Source organism: Oryzias latipes, chromosome 24, assembly GCF_002234675.1.
Source record: "Oryzias latipes chromosome 24, ASM223467v1".
NCBI lineage: Eukaryota > Metazoa > Chordata > Actinopteri > Beloniformes > Adrianichthyidae > Oryzias > Oryzias latipes.
The window spans coordinates 13397950-13423615 of NC_019882.2; the positions used below are offsets into that span (position 1 = coordinate 13397950).

The 25666-nt window shown below is 40.2% G+C and overlaps 1 protein-coding gene and 1 long non-coding RNA gene across 2 annotated transcripts in view; one reads left to right on the forward strand and one right to left on the reverse strand.

Annotated features, from left to right (window-relative positions):
- Window positions 1-6384, reverse strand: part of LOC101160037 (EMILIN-1) — a 29204-nt gene extending 22820 nt beyond the window's left edge. The window contains exon 1 of the mRNA XM_011491763.3: window positions 5584-6384. Coding sequence (XP_011490065.2) covers window positions 5584-5693 — 110 coding nt within the window. The 5' untranslated portion in view covers window positions 5694-6384. The remainder of the gene's footprint in view (window positions 1-5583) is intronic.
- LOC105357189 overlaps window positions 1-25427 on the forward strand; it is a 38178-nt gene extending 12751 nt beyond the window's left edge. The window contains exons 3-6 of the long non-coding RNA XR_002293163.2: window positions 4287-4473; window positions 5579-5675; window positions 5754-5864; window positions 25081-25427. This is a non-coding gene — a long non-coding RNA (uncharacterized LOC105357189). The remainder of the gene's footprint in view (window positions 1-4286; window positions 4474-5578; window positions 5676-5753; window positions 5865-25080) is intronic.
- Window positions 25428-25666: the final 239 nt, after the last annotated feature.

The following is a 25666-nucleotide window of genomic DNA, read 5'->3' on the forward strand; positions in this document are numbered from 1 at the left end:
TGTGTAAACCACTCTCTCACTGTTTAGCCTGACCCTCAAGAAGATATACAAAGCCCATCCATGACACAGACATTTGCATTGGTATTATTGTTCAGATTTGCCAGTGTTTAAAGTTCCCTGGTGCAGTTTCTGACTCATTCAAGCCATTTATGGAGGTACGTGCTGAACCATAAGTCTCCATGAAGTCTTAAAACAGCATCACTTAATTCCTCCGTCAAGGTTTACTAGCAGCTTGGATGTAAAACTTTCTTGTAACTCCGACCCATTTGTGCTTAGACTTAAGACGAGGTTTATGGTTCTGTGGTGGCATGTGAGGACTGGGAGGTTAAACAGTTCTTTTAAAGGCTTTCAAGGTTTGTCCAACAATATTAATTTATTCAATTAAATATATGCTGGAGACTGGTGTTTAGAGTACAATGGCTGTTCTATATATATATATATATATATATATATATATATAAAGCCCAATTGGTTAAATAAAATTCTTGTTCCTAGCATTTTTTTTATTTATTCATTTATTTATTTTTTATAAAATGTATTGTTATATATTGTAATCTATATATCTTAAGCCTTGGGCAGCTGAAGGTCTTTCAAGGATGCCCCTGGGCGTTTTTCCTCACCTTCCTGTTTTCTGCATGCTCTTTCACATCCATAAATATTTACATAATTGTTGCTGTTACTAGCTTGTCTCTTTTGTTTAATTTGAATGAACTGTCCAAGGTCTACCCCACCTTTATCCAATGATACCTGGGATAGGCTCCAACAACTCTGTGACGCCAAAAGAGATTAAGTGGTCTTAGAAAACGGATGGATATTCTAAAGCTTTGGTTTTTGTTTGACTCAAACGGGTCACAGCCCATGGTTACCCTCGCTAGTTCTGGTTCTGCTGGAGGTTGCTTTGTTTTCATCCAAAGAAAAATGCTCAACGTCATGCTTGGTATTGGAGATTACACCAAAGATTCTACTATGAATATTTCAGATTTTATATCCTAGATATTCTTTATCTAAACGATGTACAATTTGAATTATCTTGACCAAATTAGGAACATTTAGTTTTTTTGCCAAGTATTTTTTAGATTGTTCTTGCTTTCCCTTCTGTGATGCCTTGCATCCCATCTTATGATTATTTACAAAAATTTAGCAAAAGCTTAAACTGTTAACGATGTAGTCATTTGTAACCATGTTTGGTGGTCACAAGTTAAAAGAAAGCAGTAAAAAACCCAGATGCCTGAAAGTCTTTCCATTTTCTCTCCGCATCATGTGAACCTGTTTTCCAAATGTTGGAGAAGGCAGATCTTTAACCTCTCTCACTGCATAAACAGGCGGTAAAAAGGGAATGTAGGGAAACCCTCGGCGTGTACAGACCAAAACCAGAAGCCACAGGTGGATGTTTGTGGCCTTTCAGCTTTCTGACATCATTGGGTGAGAAAAACCATTGTGACCCCCATCATCAACATGGGCGTGGGAGAACCCTGGAAAACTCTGAGTTGAGGCTGAATGCATAAGAAAAACCAACTTAGCGAGCAGATGGAGCTAAGAAAGCAAGTCTACGTCTAAGGTTCAATCCAGTTCAATCCAGAAATTGAATTCTACATAATGTCCCATGACAGTCCAAAAAAGGACTTTTATCAAACATTTAACACAGGAGATGTCGCTGGCTACACCTAATTAACACACGTACTTTGAACTACCGTAACTAGTCAACCATTTATGCAACTAAGGTTTTTCCAACAGATTCTGATGTGGAGAAAAGCGGTTTTACGCCTATATGCAACACTACTAAAAATCTGCTTTTCTGCACGTCTGAATCAGCTGATTTACATTGATTGCACAAAAACTTCACTGCTGTTAAGTGTTGCATACCAGTGCAACAGAATCCACTGGAATTACATTAACTGCGTAAACGGCTGAAGAGCTACGATCAAAGAATGTCTACACTGGAGTTAAAGTTAAAGCTGTGGTATTAAAAGGGTTAATAAAACTAAAGATTTCATTTTGAAGGACAAGAAAAAGTTGAATATCAAAAATTTAAAAGGACTGAAAAAAATGCGGAAAACTAAATGTGCCATTTAATCTAAAGAGCAATCAATGCGTCTTTATAAATGCAAGTGTGATGCGAGGCGGACAATGTTTTCCAATCCTCACGCCCACATTCTGTCATCATGGGTCCATACACCCTCTTCCCATACGTTACAGCCCCCAAAAATGTCCAGACACAGCAGAAACAAGGGAAATACCATCCCAGAGCTTTCTGTGCTGAGGCATCATTAATAACAGAAGGTTTCCTCTCTTTATTTGCTCAAATATGTCTTTCCTAAAACAGCAATGCAACCATTTCTTCCTGATAAACATCTCTTTATAAAGCATGTGAAGTAAAACAGCCCATTGTGACCGTTTTAGAAATTTGACCTGGTGACATTCACCCTAAGGGGACTAAAGATGGTTGCAGAGATTTTCTTTTTCCATCAATCTGTTTGACAGTTGTTGAAACGTTTCCCCTTAAAACCACAAATGTTAGCACCACGGAGGTCCTGAAGGAGAAAAAATATATAGCTGGCTGAGATATTCCAGCTCTAATTGTTGACATTGGGAATCGTAGTGTTCACTCCTGTCCAGATAAGGATCCTGGATTTTTATGTGCACTGTGGTGAGAATATCAAGCCACTTGAACAAAGGACATCAAGCTCTGTGACAGAAGGCACCCCGGGAGGGGTCACAAGGACCTGACTTGACCTAATGGCATTTTTATCAGAAGGTTCCTTGTTGCCTGATCGTGCCTGGACTAGTGAACTTTATAGTGTTCTCGTAACAAATTCCTGTCTGCGAGGCACTGTTTCAACTTTTCCCAAGATTCCTCCTGATGCAAGTCTGTGCCAGTGGTCATCCATGTCAAAGAAATCAAAACATCTATTAAACCCCCCAATTGTGAAGGTGTCTGCAATCTGGAACTACCAAGAACTGTCCACAAATGATGTTTAAAGACCCACTCCAATGAAAATTGTGTTCTTATAGCATTTTTCTGATGGGAGGAGGGCATATAAAACGGAAATTAAGCTCAAAATAGCATTTCTGAGAGTTTCTTTATTCTAATTATTGTGAATAAATAAAGCTGTTTAAAAAAGTGCATATTTGCAATGTGGAAGATACGCTGGGCGAGTCACAAGCTTGATGCTCTGCTCCATTCTGCTGCATCCATGTAGACAGTAGATCCATGTACATCTTTGTTTTCCTCGTCTGAAATGGAATCAGGCTCAAAACCGTTTTTACTGGATAGCTCCAATGTTGCTCGCCGTTTTTGTTAGACCAGCAATGTTAGGTTGGGGGTGTGAGGGGCTGTAAGTTAGCAGCAGAGAGAGTTCACAGATGGATGATGGGTAGTCAGGACAGGCTTAGTCCTCGCCAACAGTCCCGCCCACAACTCAGAGGTAAATTTCTTATGAACTCCTGCCACTCTGCAGGAACTATATTCAAGACGACATAGTTTTTTATGGGTCTAAAAACAACATAATCATAAATAAAAGCCCATTGAGAATGTTTTTACAATAGATTAAAAAATGATTGGAGTGGGTCTTTAAAAAAAAACAAGAACTTTTGAGTTTGTGCAAAGTCCTGTGTGAACACTGTTATGTGGCCTCTCAAACTGTTTAAAGCTTGTTATTACAGGTGGTTAGTACTCATATAGCAAGAAGGGTCTCAGTTTGGGGATTTCTAAATTACGTACAACCCTTAAATAGAAAAAAAAATACAATAGGCAACAAGTATGATAAACAAGAGCAAGCCAAAGAGGTCAAACGGCTGAGCGCTCCACCTGTCCCACATGCACTGCCCTGGTTTAGAGGATGAAGCACAGCCCCGCAGATTTGGCAGGAGATGTGTCGGACAGATCCGGGTGCTCCTGATCCCACTTTAAGACCTCTGCTGGATGTCTTCGGCTCCGTCAACAGACTTTTACTACTTTTGGAAAACTTCACACATCTGTCAAAACAGATCGATTGAGTTCAACCAGATGTCAGAAGGGCAAACCGAATTGCCACGGGCCGGTGCATTCTTCCCTCTAAGTGTGTGTGTTTATTGCAGGACAGCCACACCGACTCATTTAGAGCCAGCTGGGAGGGAGGCATTTAGTACCACAGGCCTCCTCTCCCTTCCATCAGTCTCCCTTTTCTCTTGTCATGTCACTCCTCCTTGCCTTTTGTTGCTCCTTGATGCCCTCTTGTCACTGCTGCTCTCACTTCAAGGGATGCTGTCTGCCATCACTAAAGGCTTTTATTTTGCCATCTCTCCAGGCTTGATTCCACCCTCCACCAATTACCTCCTGGCTGCCTGGTTCCCACTTTCTGTCATTCACTGCAGAACCACTTTATCTCATCGCTCGGGCAGCCGGAGCAGCAGCCACAGAAGCAGCAGAGAGCAAGACGCTGGAGGAAAACGCCTTTCAGGATCCAAAAGCAATCCTCCCTTGGACACACATGCGTGAGCCAAGTGCGAACAGATCCATGCAGGCATGCAAGCAGACGCACACCACATGGAGGAGATGTCATTCATTCTTTCGCTGGCATCCCCATGTGTGCACACATGCACACCAGACCCACATCTGATTAAACTTTTATCTATTATTTTACACACACATCCCAGCATGTAAGCAGCTGGATGGTCCTTCTACATAAAGATTAGCATCAAAATAATTTGCCTGCTTCTGGAATGAGCTCTAAATTCTGACTGAAAGGTCACCTGTTGCTTAGAAAAAAAAGATGAGTTTGTTTTCCTCTTTTTTCTCTCTCGATTTCAAGTAAAATATTTTAGGTAAACTTGGAAAACAAACTGATCAGTTTGGCAAGTGTTTAGCTCACTCTGTGGAGGGGAGCCTCCTTAAAGGCAACTAAACCCATGAACCCTTTACATTTAAGGCTCACCAGAGGTAAATATTTGTATTTCCTGGAAGCCTTGTCCAAATCTTTAACCCTCTGAATGATCACACTGCCACACACTCAAGAATCCAATTTCAATTAGACATTTCCTGTTAAAAGAAAGAAGGAAAATTCAGTCCAGATGCAGCTTTAAATGTCCTTTCAGTTTCACTGAATAGAAAAAGTAAACCTTTTAAATATAAATCCCAAAAATAAGAAATGAACCATAGTTTAATATCACCTTATTAATTCAGTTTGTTTTGACACCGAAAAAAGTCTTTATGCTTTACTCAATAGGAAAAAAATATTTTTTAATCAAAAAGCCAAAGTTTAAAATCACCTCTTTAGTTTGTTCTGAAACACCAAATAAATGAATAAATAAATAAATCAGTTCAGATGCAGGACCTGTCAGTTACACTCAATAGAAAAAGTCAACTTTTTAAATATAAATGGCAAAAACATATTTACAAACCATTGTTTCTTCATAGCACCTTATCAGTTTGATAAATAATAATATATTTTTGTTAAAAAAATCTTTCCAGATGCAACTTGGTATGTATTTTCAGTTTCACTGAATGAAAAAAAAACTCCTTGTTAGTTTAGTTCTAGCAAAAAATAGATAAAATAAATTTAATCCCTTTTAAATGAGTCTTCTTTTCATTTCCGGTTAGCTCACCTGTGTCTGCTCGCCGCCCTCTGACCTGTCTGTATGCTGGACTCCACATACCCCAGACCCGAACAGAGCCGAAAAAAGGCAAAGGCGAGCAGGTAGAGTAAAGTCCTCATAATTAGATCCAAAGGGAGTTATAACCAAATGAAGGTCATTAATGTCCAAAGTTCTTCCAGATTCGAACCGTCCAGACCTCTTTTTGCCGGACTCCGTCCTCAGCTACCGGCTAAAACAGCAACAGAGCCATGGCTTCACAGCAACAGGGTCCATTTGGCGACGTTCAGAAGGTAAAGTGCGATGGAGGCTGAGAGCAGAGAGAAGTTTCCTGTCAGACCTCCAACAAGCGCTCGTGCCAACTCCCTCTCCCCTCTTTTTCGCCTATGTGTGTGGGTGCGCGCGCGCGCGCCTGTGTGTACGTGTGTGTCCGTCCCTCCCCCCTTATTCCATCCTGCCTGTTTTCACGGCTCCACTTCTGCACACAATTCCCTTCATTCATTTAGATTTAACAGAGTTTTTCCAAAAGTCCTGAGGACTTCATAGAAAAAAAGACATCAAAGACACTGTCGCCTCCTTTTTTCTCCCCCTTCAGTCCCAAAAGTTAAAATGCCAGAGGGAAGACATAAAAGCATCTTTGTCCACCAACAGGACACACTTTTGTTCATGTTTGTAACAGCTGTCTGGAGTCACACACTCCACTTTTTCCCTTTTAGGGAGGATACTTTTAGGGAGGATACTTCCTATTTGAAGCAGGATCAAAAACCAAATTAGACACTGGTCAGTTCACCACATGGCCACTAGAGGGCGCGTTGCACCCTTACATCAATGTAATTTTTTTAATGAAAACTTAAAGACCCGCTACGATAACAATTGTGTTTTTAACATGTTCTTGTGGAGTTTTTCTGATGATGGAGAACATAAATAAAGAACCTTGAGATTACAATTGCATTTCTGAGAATTTCTTTTATTTTTTTGAGAATCAGCAGACTCAGGCATTTATTCAAAAATGCCATTTAAAGAAAGCAAATATTTGTGATTTAGAAAATACATTGGGCGGGTCACAAACTCCCTGCTCCACTCCATCCACTTGTCAATGAACAGATCTGTGTGCATCTTTGCTTTTCTGGTCCCAGCTGGCATTTGGCTCAAAGGTGTACAGCTGCATAGCTTAGATATTGCTCAACATTTCTGTTGCACCGGTAATGTTAAGTTGGGGTTGTGTTAACAAAAGAATGATGGGAAGTTGGGGCAGGCTTACTCTACGCCAACCGTCCCCCCCACAACTCAGAGGTGAATTTCTAAATAACTAGTGCTGCTCTGCAGAAACGGACCGGCGCTTCACCTTTTCCACATGCACTGCCCTGGTTTGAGGATAAAGCACAGTCCCGCAGTTTTGGCAGATGTGTCGGACAGATCCGGGTGCTCCTGATCTCATGTCTGCTGGATGTTTTTGGCTCTGCCAACTTTTACTACCTTTTCCTAAAACTTCACACATCTGTCAAAACAGATCGATTGAGTTCAACCAGATGTCAGAATAAATTAAAATATATATCTTTATTTCTCTGTGATCACAACAGCTATTTCATTTTCCTGCAGATCATTTTTAATTAACTTAAAAGTTTCTATTATAGTTAGTTTTCAATGCTGAGCTCAAATAAATGCATAGTTTTTAATTAAAGGCATCATCATTCTTGGGTATGTTTAATAATTTCTAGTAAAAGCCAGGTGACATCATAACGCACCAAGATGGTGAAATTAGAACAAATAAACTGGATTCATCCATCCATATACATATCCAACCCCATATCCACGGGGTTGCTGGAGCCTATCCCAGGTACTGTTATACAATCTCAGAGCTGTCCAGCCGTACAGTTCCAAGCCTGATGCCAGCTCGGACAAGGAACACAAAGACGCATTTGTCTACAAGTTCATGCATCAGAATGGAGCGGAGAAACAGCATTTTTTCATCTGCTCCTGAGTCACAACAATTTAAATAAATAAACATTCAGAAATTGATTTTAAGCTTAAATTTCTTTATACATCTTTAAATGAACAGGTTAAAATCAGAGTGGGTCTTTAAAAATTAGTGTTATAACCTTGTAAATCACCACGCAGGGAATAACTTGAAGGCAGTATAAACGGAGAAAAAAAATAGTTTAAAATGATGTAATGAAATTATGCTAAATCAGTTGTTTTATATATTTCCGATTTATTTTTTAGTTAAAGCAAACATAACACTCCTCCAGAGTATAATGAAACTTGGTGTCCAAACAGTTGCACACAGCAGCGTTCTGGTTTAATTTTAAAAATGTTAAGCAGAGATACAGTAACAGGTTTTTCCCCAAGGTGCCATAAGTCATTTTTACCAACCGTCTTGTTTGCAATTGGATCAGAAACTCACAAAAGCAGAGTAGGGTGGGGTAAAAGAACACTGCATTTGGGCACTATATAGTTTGACAAGGTTCAGTTGTACAGTTCACTAGAATAAAGTACATATGCGTAAGAAAATATGACAAGTTCGGGACATTTTTTATACTCGCCGAAATAAATAAAAAAAATCACATTTGCATTTCACAGGGAGGAAACATCTGAAAATGAATTTATTCTTGCAAAATATTTACTTAAACCTCCTAAAACTCCTGGTTTAGTCAGTGAGAGAATGTGTTTGTTTTGATGGGCAGATCCTTGGACTTCTCCCTCGTGGTCACAGTGAGTCTTAACACGTTCAGCCTGTCTGCCTCATTTCCTTTTTGATCTTTATAGATGTCCAGTTTTAGAAGTGTCTGACACCCCGCCCCCTTACACACACACACACACACACACACACACACCCAGCGTGAAGTAGCAACTCCTTATCTGCTGGATAGGAAGGCTGTTTGCATGGTGTGATTGATGCCATTGCACTCACCAAGCGCAAAAAGAATTTTGTGTTTTGATTTATGTTTCTACTAATTCCCCCTTTCTCCTTTTTCTTTTCTTTCATGATCTGCGTCCAAAGTTACAAGATGTTAAATGCCAGTGAGGTAAAAATAGACAAGTTTTTCCGACATTTTTTTAATAGTCTTCTAAAGTCGGAGCCCTTCACATCAAAAAGAAACCGAAAGATGATTTCTCTCTTGGCTCGGTCATTCCCGCTGGGAAAACCTTTCATCCGTTAATTTTACAAATTTAGTGAGAAACTTTGTGGGAGGTTGTTTTCTTCCCCTAAAGCTTTTTTGTTCTGCCAATTTATGGCAAAAGTCCCACCCCCCCACACACACACACAGACCCTCACTGAAAGCCATTCGTCTCCTCCACTGAGTGAAAGGCCAGCTCAGCAATCCTCCCATCAGGCCACTAATGAGATCAGCTCTCCAAGCTGCTCTGTGACAGAGTCTGCGACTCCCATTGGAGAGCATATCCAGGCTCAGAGATGGAAAAGTCACTACCAGCACTTGTGTGATGTTAAACAGATCCTCACTGTTTGATTCTAGTTCTTGTGTTATCCTAGGAGTCAAAAAGTGGGACTCACAATAAAAACCCTCTAAACTTTCCAGATTAAAAGTTGTAATAAATAAACCCATTCTGCGGAAAAGCAGTGACTAAAATCTCGGAAAAGTCAGCCTAAAGTTAAGTACACACCATCCTCGGCAAAGATCATTGAAGGCCACTTTCTATGAAAAGTGAAACCCTAAAACATGTGTCTACGTAGACACATGTTTTAGGGTTTCACATTCAAAACTTATTTGAAATGATTTTACTAAGAAAGTTTTAATGACCGTTTTCGGCTCTACATACGTAGCCATTGAATGCGGGTTGCCAGCTCAACCGGGTCAAACTTTGCGCAATTAGTCTTAGATATGGAAGTGAGGTATGGAGCAGGCAGTGTAACTCACCAAACTCAGAGCAGAGCTGGTTTATCTGGTGAACCCAGAGACGACAACAAGCCAGCATTAGTTTTTCAAATAAAAATAAACCAAGGCCAGTCTCCTGACATGATGGTAATCCATTTCTCCCATTGCAAAGACGCCAACAATGAACTGAACCGTTTTGTGCTCAATTTGCAAATTTGCAATGATTTGATATTTCGCACCAAGCCTCTTCCAACTGTAGGTGGCAAAAGCCCCTCCCCACTTGTCCGGTGTGAGTACCATCGGCTGGGCGCGTACTTGAATGTACGTCAAATTCCCAGGTGTATACGTAGCATAACTTACAGGCAGCAACACGTCTACTGTACCTGTAACGCACGGCCCCCAGGAGACTCCGACCGTCAAAGGCGCCTAACAAGTCACATAACACAGGAAACAAAGCAGACTTAAAAATAATCCAAACTCCTATGGGGTTAAAGGAAGAGAGTAAAGAAAAAAATCTACATTTATCTTGTTAGCATGGAAATGACCCCCCCCCCCCCACACACACACACACCCCACCCGTTTGTTGAATAGACATCTCATGAAAGCAGTTAATCAAGAGAGTTGCAGAAAATATGAAATGTCTGAGTCTTCATCCAACTTCTTTCATGGAGTTACTTCCTTCTCTAAATCCAAAATCCTCCCGAGGTCAATATATAACATTTTGAAAGCTGAACTGAGATAACTTTTGAATTAAAGTGAACGCAAAGTTTTATGTTTTGTTTGGAGACACGTGTAGGTGCTCACTAAAGAATCATACTTTTTGAAACATTACATCTCCATGGTTGAAGGCAATTTACAGTCTCCAAGTTTGCTTTTAGACTTGGAAAGCAACTTTAAATGTACATAGAGTTTCAAATGCAGATTTACAGTATCAACTTACACTAAAACAAAGGGATTTTGAGTCATAAGTAACAATTTGTGGTTATAATCTCCAGTAGGGTTTCCTAAAATTCACTATATAATCAACTACCCATGCATTCAACAGAGGTGATGAAGTGAGGAATGTTTGAAAGAACCACCTCAAAAAGCTGCCCAACTATGAATTTAAATTTAGAACAAGTGACAGATAAGGGACTTCTCAAAGAGAGGCCCACCAAACCCGTCACATTTGAGTCTGTGCGAGGCTTGTTGTTTCCAGCCAATGACAGGCTGCCTCATTGTGACAGAAGCGATATCATTTTTGTCTCAAAATCCCAAATATAGACTTTTAGCAACTTGTTAGACATATCACCCCTTGTCAAATGTTGCCCCGCCCACCATGTAACATTTGTTGTGTGATTGGACATTTAGCATTCTTTCCGACATTTTAATGTATAGAATGGGCTTCACAAACAAAACCTTGGTTGATTGAAATGGGTATGGGACTCTCTTACAGTAAACTTTAATTCCTGAATTCCTTATCAGTCTATTCAAAAACAATCAAATCTGTCATTGGAGCCATACTGTTGTTGTTATGTGATAAGCCCACCTGTCCATACAGATAATGCAAACGTCCTCTGAGATCTTCAAAGGAGTTCAGAGCTGAATTTATAGTGTTAAAGCTCCTCCATAATGACTTAAGGGGAGTGCAGGTGTGGCGTGCAGTTCTCTTGAGACCTGTTCAAAATGGAATGTACGATTGTCATGCATTTGGTAAGTCTATTGTGAAGTTTTCGTAAGGCTAATTTATTTAAATTACATCTACTTATGACGTACTTTAAGAACTGTATTTTAACATAAGAAGACATACCGAATCAAAGATGTACAAGTGATGCTATTGCACGATGCCAATACACCACACTCTAGTCGTTAGTGAAGCATCAGCTTGCTAAGTAGTCTACAACCTTGCTATGTTGCCAGGGCCACCTGCATGCTCTGTACAGGTTTCCCATTTTTTGTCCCGTTTCTAACTGTAAGGGCATTAAGTCAAAAGGTATTAATAAATCTATGTGAACCATGGTTGTCTGTGCCAAGTTTCATGCAATATCTTTACTAGTTTTTTGCGAGGGTAAGATAGAGAAACGTGGCTAATAAAAGCATTTACAAGAAAACCGGTCATCAAATCTTCTAGAATTGCACAACCTTCTCTGATTCCAATTCAACACAAGAACACATACAATTAAATGTCCCACATCCGCACGAAGATCCGTATCATTTTGAAAGTATGGGAGGCTATTTCTTTGGGTTTCTGCTTCCCGGGACAGAAAGTACGCCTGGATCTCTGCTGCTTTCTTTCCTGCTGGCTTCATTTTACTGGAATCTTCCGGGGCTTTATGTGGTTTGGGTGCACGGTGAGACTGCCTTTGAAAAATATAACTCGAAAGCATTTGTTTCCTCTCCCATGGCTTTATATTAGCTGCATCTTCTTTAACCCCTCAAGATCTTATGAAACATGTTGGTATTTGGTTTTCCATTTAAGTGGGGTCTTTAAGTCTTAATGGGTTGAAAAATAAAACAGCCTGCTCTGTGAATCGTGGACCCTTTTAGTGGTGCCGCAATCCCTGCCTGGGCCACTGGACTCTTGACCAAAGACCTTAGGAAGATTAACATTCCTGCGTGGGGGGACCACTGTATCTCTGCCTTTATAAATAGGCAAGATTAGGCCGTACACAACAAACAAGTCTTTCTGTCTGGAGTACCATTCCTCTGAACAGAAAGTAAGCTCTATTTATCAAAGTAGAATCATATTTTCTGCACAAAAAAGCGCTTATAAGGCCCGTACACACCGGGACGAATATTCGCCAGGCGTTATTCGCCAGCGTTTTTCGCCACGTCTTTTGTGTTCACACCCAGGCGATTTTCGCTGACGGTGAGCCGAGCGAACATGCAATTTCCTTCCCTGACATTAGATGGCGCTTAATGTAAACAGAAATACTCCTGTATAGTATTTACGCGCTTGTCAGAATAATACAAAGAAAACATGAATATTTCAAGCATCAGTAGCTCCAACTGGTACTTGGTAAGGGGATATTTTAGAATGTCCGTCATTATTTCTTTGCGGCAGCGTAGACGCTACTTGGCGTCTATCTTCTTCGCTGGTATGTGTGCTCAGCAAGGCAGTTTTGTGTTTGAGCGCCCCCAAGTTGTGTTTTACTGTAACTTCAGAAGCTCCAGACACGTGTGCAAAAGCGCCATTCTAATTGGTCGAATAGATTTCGACGCGACGCGTCGAAAAAAAAAACGAACCCGAGGCGTTTTTTTTTTTGACGCTTTAGCGCGTGGCGTTTTTTCGCGTCGGTGTGCACACTCTCATTGGTGCCCTTTGTTTAGTCACGAGGCGTTAAACGTCGGCGAAAATCGCCGGCGAAATTCGTCCCGGTGTGAACAGGCCTTTAGAAGTCTCGCTTAATGCGGTTTCTAGTATGGTGTGCCTTATATGTGACATAAGTTCTAAAATAGACCATCTATTGATGCCGTGTCTTATAACTCTAATGTGGGTAAAATAGAGTAGATCAAAACATGAAAAAAGGAGTCAACTGGACTTAGTTTCTCTTTTTTTGTAAAGACGTTTTAGCTCTTCTTGGAAGAAACAGACCACACAGATTACTTTTACTGAAAAACCAAAACACACTGTTCTTTTGCTGATGTTTCTGTTAAGCATCTTTGTGTTTTTGCTTCTCCCACGGCTTCCTTCAAGCTTTTATCGAGACATTTCAGAGCATGGGGTCTGACCAGAGCATGCTTCTAATGCCTCGCGGCTGCTTGTTGACACTCTTCCAAAGCTGGGCCTGCCTTTCACATTTGTGCAGGTCAGGGGACTTTGTTTTCCTGAGCTGTTATGGCTAGTGTGCGACCCCCAGTTGTTGTTTCGCACTTGGTGTGGCATTTCAGTGCAGCAGAGAGGAGGTGGTGCTAGGTTTCTGATTGGATTGTTGTTGTTTTCTCTTTAGGCCTCCAGTTCCACAGTCACATCTGCTCACAAGGCACTGGCTGTAGTATTTGCCCTGCAAACATGTTAAGCAAACCGGTCCACAGTTCAGTTTTCCAGACGTTACATACACATCCTGAGTCTCTGAAACGTATCTTTTTCCTACCTCAGCTAAATGTTATCTCGTTATAAAGCTTCTGTCTCCAGACAAAGTGAAACAAAGCTCTGCACTAAGTTGAATCTCACAGCAGAGGGCTTGTTTTCTTTTTTGGCGAAAGTTCAATATTTACAGGAATAGGTAGCGACATTCAATAAAAGCTGGTGATTAAAGCTATTTCCCCACACTCCACATCCGGAGTCATCATTGCCAGGATGGTGACTGCTTTTTGAATTCTGCTGAACTGAGGTGAAAATGGTTTTACATTTTTTTCCTTTTTTTTTTTGCAAATCCGATTCTGATGGAAGTTTTTTTTTGGAAAACTACTGGATTCTCTCCACCACATCCGACTCCTTGCTTAGTCACATGTTGAAAATACATACTTTCTTGAAGCAGCTCCACAGACCATTAAATTGAAACTCCCAAGCTAGCAAATTTAACAAAAACAAATTTATTTGGAAAGTTTTTTTCACAGAAACTGAGTCAGTTAGGAAACAGAAGAAGAGCATTGGACTTCAAAAAAACAAAGAAAGCTGCATTTAACAGACAAAAAAACACAGGTTGGATGTATTTCACCACAGCAGCCATGCCTGAAGTTCTTACTGCATCTATGTTCAAGTTATGAACACCCATGAGGAGGAGGGTCGCTGGAGTTGCTCCTCATCGTTTGTCTTGTCCCTGAGGAGGGTCGCTGGGACTTCTTCCTATCATCTTTCCAAGTATTGTTGGGTTATTTTAGTTTTTGTCTTAGTTTGCATGTTTCTTTTGTCACAGTCACACCAGGTTCAAGTTAATTAACCTCAGATGTCTTCATTTATGATAATTATCCTCAATGTACTTAAATGGAAACCAGTTTAGCTCGTGCTGGGCTGCTCCCTATTCCCTTCTCTGCTTCTGTGCCGGTCCCAAGCCCAGATAAATTGAGAGGGTTGCGTCAGGAAGGGCATCCGGCGTAAAATATTGCCAAGTTAACCATGCGACTCGTCCTCGAAAGAAAGGTTGTTTCGCTGTGGCGACCCCTGATGGGAAAAGCCAAAAGGGAAAAGATCCTCAATGTACTCAAATGTCTGCCTTTGTTATATATTTTCTTCTCCTTCCTAATGTTTACAGAATTTGATTAGACCCACTGAAGATTAGACCAAAAATGACCAACTTTACCTAAATGGAAGCAGTCTAGAGTGAAATGACATAAGATTCAGTGCAGCACTATTGGCCTTATGCCAGTTTGACTAGTTAACACATGATTTAAACGACTCAAACCATATTCTTGTAAAAGAATATTTTCTCATTTTTTTAAATCTGGTTGTTGAAATATCATTCTATACTTTCTTTTTTTTATTCCTGCCTTTTTGAAACATTGAATCAACAAGAAAAAAACAAGACACAAAATCATCAAATTTAACTTTTTCCTCCAATTCAAAAAAATCAATAAAGCCGATAAATCAACAAACCACGGAGAAGCGCACACCACGCCAGGAGATCCTGAAAAAGAGAGAAGAAAGAACAGTATATCAACAGGTGACATTGCTACCAGGAGGAACATCAGTCTTGTGGACAAGTTGAATTCAATTCAATTTAATTTTATTTGGATAGCCCAAAATTACAACAACAGTCGTCTCGATGGGCTTCGAAGTAAACATGAACTCAAAAGGATCATGAATACAAAAAGTTCAATAGGAAAATACTAAAATGAACTAACAAACTGACTAAGCTATACTGGCAATGAGTAAACTCAGAGACATAGTCATACTATCTTCCACGGACGTGTGACCATTCTTCCTCAGAGGCGTTGCTCTTTCTGCTTGGATGGGTCTGTCCAGAGCTTTTGGGTCCAGGTTTTGGTTTTCAGGTTTCCTGTCAAAAAATAAGAACAAACCTTGAGGTGCAGAACCAAAGACAAGGAGACTGGACCCATGTGGTCCTCCCTTTGACGTGGACAGTAGATGTCATGGCTCCTGTTACCTTGACTAATTTATTTATTTAACCTTTATTTATTCAGGCAATTACGAAAGAAATTCTTCCTTTCAGGAGTGACCTGGCAAAAGGCAAGACCTTCTGAAAAATAAAAATAAAAAGAGTTCCAGGTGAACAATCAGGATAAAACAGCAATAACACAAGACAATAAGTAATATCATAGACATGATTAAAATAATTGTAATCAATAAATGAGTAAGTTTAAGCAAACTCTCATTCTTCTGCAGCCCTCAATGTTGAGCCTTTTCTACTCTTTTACTCACTCTACATTTATCCTCTTTCTCTAACATTAATTAAGATTTGTAGCCCCATGAACCCCGAAAGGATTCAGTGTCTTCTGAAATGGATGGATTAATGAATTGAAGCAGTCTAAAGTGAAATGACATAAGATTGATGGATGAATGGATGTGTCTTTACAAGTTATCCACTGTCTTAGTAAAGCTGTGACAGGGTGATTGTGTGCTTCAATTGTTTATAAACCTTAACTCCTTGTTGGAGGAATCTGAACTGCTAACAGATGCAGATGCAGTAGTAGGTGAGCATGTGGTAATTAGTTTTTGAAGGTCCAGCAAAGAAAGGGGTGACAGAGATCCTTCCTGCCCTTTTAGGAGTGGGTCATGACGATCTGCCACTGTAGAAGCAGCAGGATGTAGGGCCAAAGAGTAGCAAACAAGATCGGTGTGGTTGTGATACACCCCTCTCTGCGCTTAGTACCCTTTTTTTGGCCTCTTAATCTCTAATCAAGAACAGCTTGTGTGGCAGTTTGTATATAATAAAGTATTTTCCCTTGGTCAGTTTTGTCTTGCTGCCAGCTGACTGATCTGTTGCTGTGGTGGATCTGCAGCCTTGTTTTTTTTAGCTGGAATGCCCAAAAGAATTTATTGACATCAGTTTGAGCCAGATCTGACAAAGAGGAGCCCACACTGCATCCTTCTTTACAGGGATCAGACCAGGTTGGCGTGCAACAATATTTCCCATTTATCCTGAATTACGCTAATTTGAAGTATTCTATCCTTCCATGCAGTTCATATACCCACTTACCGGTAGTTCCTCACAGGGCCATGGAGATCCTGGAGCCCACTCGCACACCGAAGGGCGAATGTAGTGACGTGAAGACAGTTGTTGTGAGTGAGAAAAGCAGGAAAAACAGGCTCAAGGGGAGGTAGATGGGGAAAGCCGAACTAGCTGCTTCGCTGAAACCTCACAAAACTGAAGCCAGAGAAACAGGAAACAAGTCCGGATTTAAAAGAAAAAAAACTTTAATTGTACTTTCACAATTACAATTTTTAACGTTTTATTTTATATTTAAGGTGACGTTCCTGCGCGACAATGGACGTTAACACCACTGATAAGACCGGCGTCCATTTTCACCATGGACGAAGAAAGTATAATTTTGGAAGAACAAAAACTTTACATAATTTATGACACAAAATGTGCATTTTACAGGTACTCGGGGAGGAAGGGGAGGACATGGGGCCTGACTGCCAAAGGTTTGGATGAACTTCTCAACATGGGGGTGGCAGGACAAACCACTCCTCCAGGAGCAAGGGAGTATGGGAAACTGGCCAAAAACAGAGACTATTTAAACTAAATGTGTGAAGATCGTGAGACGCATTCCCTACAACCGGAGACAGACCAGCGTAAATCAGGCATAAGGGTTTCATAAGTGAACAACTATGTGGCACTAACAATAACCTAGATGAACACAGACTAAAGAAAGTCAAACAGACCCCATAAAGGGTAACACTTCAGTTACAGAACTTAACCAGTTTAACTGAATGGAGGAATTTCACAGACTTTGAAGAAAACCTTATAGAGCAGCCAAGAAAATCACGAAAAAGCCCCTATGAATTCTGTGTAATCGCAGCACAGCTCTCTTTTGCTGCAATTTCAACTCTCCAAAAGCTTGGCAATTCTTTCAGTTCATTTCCTTTTATCTTAAAAGAATTTGGCTGGAGGACAACAAGGCTTTTACACAAATCCTCCCCGTAACGCCGTACAAAGCTCATATTGAAAGTCGGTATGGATCCTAATCTCTCCTCACTGTAACAGTTGGTGCAAAACTCTGATATTCTTTCCTATCATCACTCAAGCGGCTGAGAAGAAAAGCAGCTACAATATAGCTGCTAAAGCTGTTTTTGAATGTAGTGAAACGGACAAAACTCCCCCGCTTACTTCACTCCTAAGTGATTCAAGCAGACACTTTGACTTGTCACAGTAGCCAAAGCAAAGTTTTATTGATAATGCTAGTATTCAACTCCAGGGAGGTCCTGCTTTTTTAAAGTTTTTTCACTTTCATGTTTTTTTCTTAGGGCTGAATAATTTGTTATTCTGCCAGTGTTGAGACTGGCTTTGAATCCATTCAGCAAGTTACTGGCACACATGCAACCCTCATCAAACGACAAATATTAATATTATTTTAAACTGCTGACTTTTTGAATCTTTGGCCTTTGCTGATGAAAATCTGAGGCCTTTGTCACAACTGTGGGCGAAAAATCGGCATATTTGTATGGGGCACGCAGATTGGCCAAACAAAATTTAAAGTGAGGGTGGGAAAAGAGGAAGTAAGACGCAGGCATGTTGTACATTTTGCTTTCCGCACTTAAAGGTACACTTAAAAGCCTTAACTTGCATTTAGGTGCGCCTTATAATCTGGAGCGCCTTATACATGGATAAATACTTTTTGTGTTTACTGATGTCAAGGAGATTTTGAGAGGTACAGAGCGCCCTGTCAAAATGTTAGTTTTTTTTTTTTACAAGTTCCAAACATGATTTGGTATTATTGTTAATACTGTGATGTGACCGAGGTGGAGCTGTTTCGGACTGTGTTTTCTTACGTGTTACTGACAAGGTAGAGGGTTAGTGTAGTCAAAGTAACGTCTGTGTTACTGGTATCAGTCTGTTTTTTACGTGTTACAAATAACGTTGGAAGTTAAGGTGTTAAGAATAAGCCATCGTGGCTAACATGTAACGTGTTACAAATAAGTTCTAGAGTTACTGTGAATGCAGTTAATAAAGTCTCTTTTGCAGCATTTGGGTATGGCTGATAAGAAGGACACCGTACGACAGCATCACCCATACGTCATGAGTGCATGGACCTTACATTATCCGATACACCTACGACAATGGTATATTCCATTTTGATGACATCCCTTAAGGTGGCCACAAGAGTCTAAAGCGAACTGCAAGACAAGCCCCCTTTAAGATGCATCTGTTCCTCTTTACAACCTTCCAACCCAAAAGGCCACAGTACCCTAACGGGTGAACCCTCTGTATGGGTGAGTGTGACTGAGACCTTAATATTATCCTTTGTAATAGCTTATATTTTAACTCACCGTTTCTGATAAAGATATAAGTAATTCTTCAGTGATCTTTTTAAAGTCTAATCTTGCTGGACTGGTACAGTTACAAGCTGCTGCTCCGTAAAAACAACACAAACTTTACGTAAAGATTACAAGAGTAAAATAAAAACTTTTACAAGAGTAATTAAACTTTACAGTTTAGGAGAAATTCTTGGTTTGCAGTTTGGAGCCAAATGTTAAGGTCTAATAATTTAACAGATTTTGACCACAGAGTTTGGTGGCTGATAATGAATCAGCCACCGTTTGAGCATTTTTACTGTAAATTGTTAAATGTGCTGCTTTTAACACCAATACCGACACACCTCTGCTTTCCCTCCAAAGAACGTCTCATCATCGTACAAGATAAGACAAAAAATAAAAAAAAACAGTCAGCATAGACAGCTCTTTGATATCAGCTGTGCTCTGCTGAAACTTGTGCGGCGGTGCAGTCGGGTGGGGTGCAGGGGAAACAATTTCTCATCATTATAGTCATTATCCCTGGCCCTTATCATTGCGGATGTTTGCCTTAGAAGTCCTGCGTTGACTCAGTCCCCGCGAGGATGCGGATTATTCCTCACGGTAATGCCTTGAACTGCTTAAGTCTCCGGACATCAGTTGCCTGCTACATCTTTGTTCGTTGGACGAGTCTGGTCATAGCATTTCCCCACAAATCACACACCTTGCCCCTCATTGTCCTTGCATAAAAAAAGGCAGGTGATTATTAGGGAAACCCTGCAGGGGGTTTGAAAAACCAAAGTGGGGTGCATGCTACTTCCACACATTTGAAAAGCAGTAATCAAGCATGCCCTGCAAGGAAACAGCAGACATCCAGGTAGCTGCTGATTCCACATTCCTTTAGCTTTTACAGCATCTTGAAAGAAACTCAATTAATCCAGGTGATGACATGGCTTTTACTGTTATCTTAGATGGAGGAAACTAACCTCCTGTGTGGGCTTTCATGTGTCAAGAGTCTCCTAAATGCACCACGAGGGAGTTACAGCAGGATGTTTATGGGTATGCGAGGTAGAATTAATTAGGAACCGCTGGGGTTTAGGCATTAGGGCTCCTCGCCACATATGTACACACCCGGCGTGCACGCTCATCCCAGATGCACAATGAAACACTTCAGAGTATTTTGTAGAGGCTCCTGTGAAAGAACCTCACTACCGAGTCGAACTGCACAAACACTTAAACGTTCTCTTCAACCACCTTAAAAAGTCTACTTTAATTGTTGAGTGCTCTGTTACTGAGCTGTAAAAGTCCCTTTTCTCACACTAACGTTTTGGCTGACATTTTGCACAAGAGGAGAAGCCAACAGACAGGAAAAAGGAAAAAGAAGAGTCCATCTATCAAGTGCCCATCCGGAAACTTTTAACCCTAATTCCACACTTCAGCCAACTTCAACCATTGTAAAACTTATCCATTTATCTAAAAACAGCTGCAGAAAAAAATAAGATTCAGAATTGCGCAATTTCCTATACCATAGGCAGTTACTTCAAGCTTAATGTTTGCCATGTGTTCACAGCTATTGAACATGATTTGTGGTGGGTTTTTACTTCACAGAACCTTGTCAGAAAACAATGATTTTTGCTATCTGCATTGTGTTTGTGTTTTGAGGCAATAGCTTTTGAACTTCTATGCAGAAGCTGTTTCTCCAGGGAAAACTTTCTCCTTAAGCTCATAAAAAGTCTGCACTGACGTAAACACTTATCTAATTACTCTGTGCTTCTTTGTGTGTGGTTAATGATAGAAAAGGGTTAAATTTCTTTGTTGTTGAACAAGTTTTGCGGTTCATTGGGTAAGATGATTGTTGGACAACAGATCAAGGTGGATTAGCTTCTCAAAAGCCCTTTGGGGAGGAAGTTCATGCACTTCCATGTTTAGATATTGAACAAGCCAGTGTGCCATCTGAACTGTGCCATTATACAGTATAAAGCACTGGATTCGTGAAAAAAAGGAGTTTGATGTTCCAGATGAAGTGTACAATATGCAGGTGAAAGGGGCTGCCTTCTCCAAAGGTGAAATGCTTAGAAAATTGGGGTATAAGCAATTATTTCAAAACATTTTATTTAAAGACTGACTCCAATCATCTTTTGATCTATTGTAAAAGTGTTCCCAGTGGTCTTTTAATTATCATTATGCTGTTTTTAGCTGAAAACAAAAAAATACTGTATACTTTTCTGAGACAGTTTAGACATAGTTTCATTAGAATTTTGCCTCTAAGTTGTGGGCGGGACCATATGCACGGACCAACCCCGCCTCCCCATTGCTGAGAGCTCTCTGTGTCTGTGTACACACTCTCCTGCTAGCTTAGAGCCCCTCACACCTATCATTACTGGTGCAACAAAAATGGCGAGCAATATTGGAGGTATCCGGCTCTGAAGAGGGAAACGAAGACCTACATGGATCCGGTTGTCTTCAAGCTGTTGCAGCAGAATAGAGCAGAGCATAGTGATGCAACAATTCACTTTCCCCATGATTCATTTCGAACCTCGATTTTTGGGTCATGGTCTTGTTGCGGTTCAAAATGTGATTTGTGTATTACAAAAAAACACCAAACAACTAAAAATTCCGAAGAATTGGCAAAATTGGCTAATAATTAAGTGACAGTAAGGAAAAATCTTTCTGTGGGCTCAAACGAAGCCTGGCATAATGTGATAAACCTATTAACACTAAATCCTAAATTTAGCTCAACAATCGTTTGACACTTTCAGCGTAGACATACTGGTATTCAGTAAGGATGCAACAATTCACCTATCCATTGATTCATTTAAATAGTGTAACATGTAGTTTGGTTTTTTGGAATTGTGTCATCCCTTGCGAAGCAGGGAGGGTTTGCCCATTGTAGTTTTTATGTTACAACTACAAGCTTTTTCAAAAAGTTTTTTATTTTGTCTGTTCCTGATTCACAACGATTTGAATAAAGAAATACCCAAACTTGCAATTTTAAACGTAATTTTCTTTATAATTGTCCTCCATCATCAGAAAAACGCCACAAGAACATGCTGGAAACACCTAAAACTCTGTTTCATTGGAAAATGTGAAACTGTATTTCTTGTTTCAGACATTTGGCTTTTAGACTCTCAAGGAGGCTATGAGGTAAAAAGCAGCTTTCAGTATTTAAGTTTCCTTGGGCTTGAAACCTCTTGTCCCAACCTGAGAAATTCCCTCATTTAGCCAAAATCCCAGAAAGCAGCAGCAAAGGTAAGAGCTTTACGGTCAAAAAAGGACAGAAAGCCTTTCTTTGTGAGTAAGACAGCAGGAGAGAAAACGTTTAAATGCTGTGTTTGAGCAGCAGCGGCAGGAGAGTAATGGTGAAATCCCATCCAAAGCAAACAGCACTTGAACATTTTTGTTTTCTAAAAGGTGCTCTTTGTCCTCTGTAATGAGTAACAATCTGCTGAGGCAACCTGGACTCTAACTGGAAGCTAGGTCTGACTTCGTTTAGCTGAAAACAGATACAGCCAATTGAATGTGCACATTGGCGAACAGCATAAACGTTGGTTATAGGCCCCGCAGCCCTGGCAATAATTCCTTGTCTGCTCTCTGCCACCTCTGCATTTTTCTCTTCCTGCTAAATTTCCCTGAAAAGAAAAAGGCCAAAGGGCTTAGCGGTGATATTATGTTGGTGCAGTTGCTTGTGTCTCAAACTCTTTCTTCTGTATTGCCTTGAATGGGGTAGTTAAGACCTTTTTGACATCTTTTTTTTAAAGCAAGGAAAAAAAAACTAAGCTTTTGGAATTCCCAATTAAAAAAACTTTTTCTAAATAGTAAAAGTGGAGGTGATCCCAGCCCATGCATGCCAGCATACAAAGCAGAGCATTCATGTGTTGGCCCCGACGCCTACACCCCTGATGACAAGCAGAAGGCAGCAGCCAGCAGAATGGAAAGAAATGCACAACTTTTTTCCATTAAACGTTTTTAGTCAGTTGTCTACTTTCAACTTTCCCTTAATTTGTCTGCTAGCTTTGCATTTACCATTTTTATTGCCATTGCAATTTTTTGAAATATTTGGGCCTTCCAAGAATGCGCTCTTTTTTTTTGCTAGTACCCGTAAATTTCAATTGTTTGTATTTATTCAACTATTCTGGGTTGAGGCACAAGTTGTTCAGCTTATTTACCATTCAGCCTTCATTAGGATGTTTAAACTCTACTTTTAAGAGTGTCAGGGATTTGCTCATCAAACTCTGCATGTAGCTTCAAGCATTGTGAAACAATACATTTTCCACTGTTTGTTGGAGACCCAGTTTTTTAATGCCCGTCCTCCAACCTGCATGCTTTCTAAGTCACCCTGCTAAAACACAACAGGCGTTATTTTTCTCAAGCTTTCACAGGGGTTGTTCATGAGGTGTGGTTTTAGCTTTTGTCACAACTGCCGTCATGGGTGGAAATGAGCTGTCTACGAGGAAAAAATGGGCAAACCCTGTACGGTGGTCCTCATGAAGTATTAAGTTTGTAGACCACTCAGTGTACCCATAGAGTGAAAATGTACTTTTTTTCCCCTGTGGGTGTCCTATGGGCGACAGGTTGTAGTGAACATTTAAACAACACACAAGGGTAAGTATGGGTAAAGTAGGTCGCACACATTCGCGCACAGTCAGCAAGTGGCACGTACTTGCACTTTTCTACAACTAGAGTGAGGCATTAGGGCATCGTACAACAACATCATCCGTTCATCAGAAGTACGGGTCACTTACATTAGCATTTTTAATAATTCACGATACACTTACCACATGTCGGACAATTGTGCGTTCCATTTTCATTACATCCCTCGGAGTGGCAAAATCAGCCACAAGAGAACTGCAAGACACACCTAAAATGACCAAAAATCCACAAAGGTCAACCCCTGTACAGGTGCATGTGACTAAGACTTAAGCAGGGTAATGAGGGAAACATCCATGCTGGTAAGTCCTGAGGACTGGTGCTGAGAAACCTTAGTTTAAGTAGTTTAGCACTCAGACTTCATATTAGCATGGCTAAACAACATTCCACTACTTTCAACTTTTCTGCACTTTGGCTAAGTTACTCTTTATTTTTAGCATAGTTCAATTGGGCTAATGCAAAATTCCTCAATGGTTCTTCAGCTAATTTAGAAATTTTCCTTTATACTTGCAGTGTTAATTATTATTCAGTGGGTTCTTCTCTACAATATATTTAAAATGAGCGTTGTTTAGCTTTATTCTGTTAAAATTTTCACTTCCAGTGACATTAAAATAACAAGGGGGAATCTTTGCAAATGCTTAAGATTCACAATAAAAAAAAGAAAAGGTGTTCCTGCTGCCACTTGACAGCATCACTGCTAAACGTAGCATATGAAGCTGTTCATGGTGTAAAAAAAGGGGCTGAGTGATTTTAGTCATTATTCTTTTTAACACCAAAAACTGTCTGGGACTGACAACCGTTTATTAGTTTTTGTCTTTTGAGCTTCTTTTATACCTTTGATCCTGTCAGAATCTAAACCGAATGCTTTGAATATTAAGCCCGTCGGCTTCCAGCTGCTTTGAGGGCTGATGATCCCAGCTTTGCATGCACCACCGATACCTTCAACCATCAACAAACTGTGGGCAACTTTGAGCATTGCTTTGGTAGACCATCTGGACTGGACAGCTGCATGTACAATCTCTCCTGAGTACTTTTTTCCTAAACCATTGTTTTGGCATATTTGTGGGATTTAATGCTCTTGCATCTTTAATGTATAGCTGGAACCACATTAAGACACACATTTTCCTTGTGACAGAACTTTTGGAGCGAGGTGACAAACTAGCCTTAGACATGAATCCTTTACTACTTCAATGTCGGTGTAAGTACTCCCTAAAATGTGGGCACAAAAATATCAAAAGTTTCCTTTCATGTACATGCCAGGAACTTGATAAATGCCTTCCAAAAGGGGAGACCATCCACCTTGACCTCAGCAACAACCCACAGATAGACAGATTCAGTTCACTGATCTGCAAATGTCTTTTATCTCTGAGAGTTGGAGCGATTCAAGTTCAACCAGTTCTCATGCCGTGCCATTACATCACCCCCTCTGAATCACTAAACACTGGTCAGCATTTCAAATAAACATCTCCAGTGTGATCAGTGAAGGCTCAAAAATAGTTGTGGTTTTTTTTTCTTCTTTATTTTGATTCATTTAAGAAATGTTACTGTCTCGGCTTGTAGATAGATCTTGTGAACTTCTCCCTTGACTTTATGCTTCATTTCAATGTAATAAATACAGAATCTACAACTTTTCCTAATGTTATGACAAAATGTTTCTTTCCAGAACTGATTTCTTTTTCTCTCATGTTGCAGCTGGCCTCCTTTCTACAGCCTAGGGGCCAACTGATGAATGTCTGCTCACGCTGGGGCACTGGATCGTACTGTGCAAAGATGCATGAAAGTGCGAGAGAAATGTGACCACGCTGACTAACACCAGGTGGTCGGTGGCTGACTGTTTGGGGAGCAGAAAGAATTCAGCCCATTTGTTTACTTGACCTTGGCCCGCTGTTAAATGATTATGACTTACAGAGAAGCTGTTTACAGAGAAATCCAACCTGCACAGTAGCATTATTTGGCTCTGTTGCTTTTAAACTTCAGTTTCATTTTCTGCTAAAAAAGGATATTTTGCAAACATGAAAATAAAAAATGTGGAAAAACAACGTGTCTAATCCACTGCAAGAGCTTTTTTTAATTTTTTTTTCTCGTAGGTTTGTGTTTAGTTTATACGGAGCCCGTGTCCTGACATTAGATAATAATCTTTGGGAACAAGATATATTTTAATATCTTAATGTCAGGACACGGGCTCCGTAAGTTTATACTGTTATGCACAAGTTAGTTTCAAATCAGATTACCATCTTTTACGTACTATAATGCGCACTCACAAAAGTCTTTTTTACAA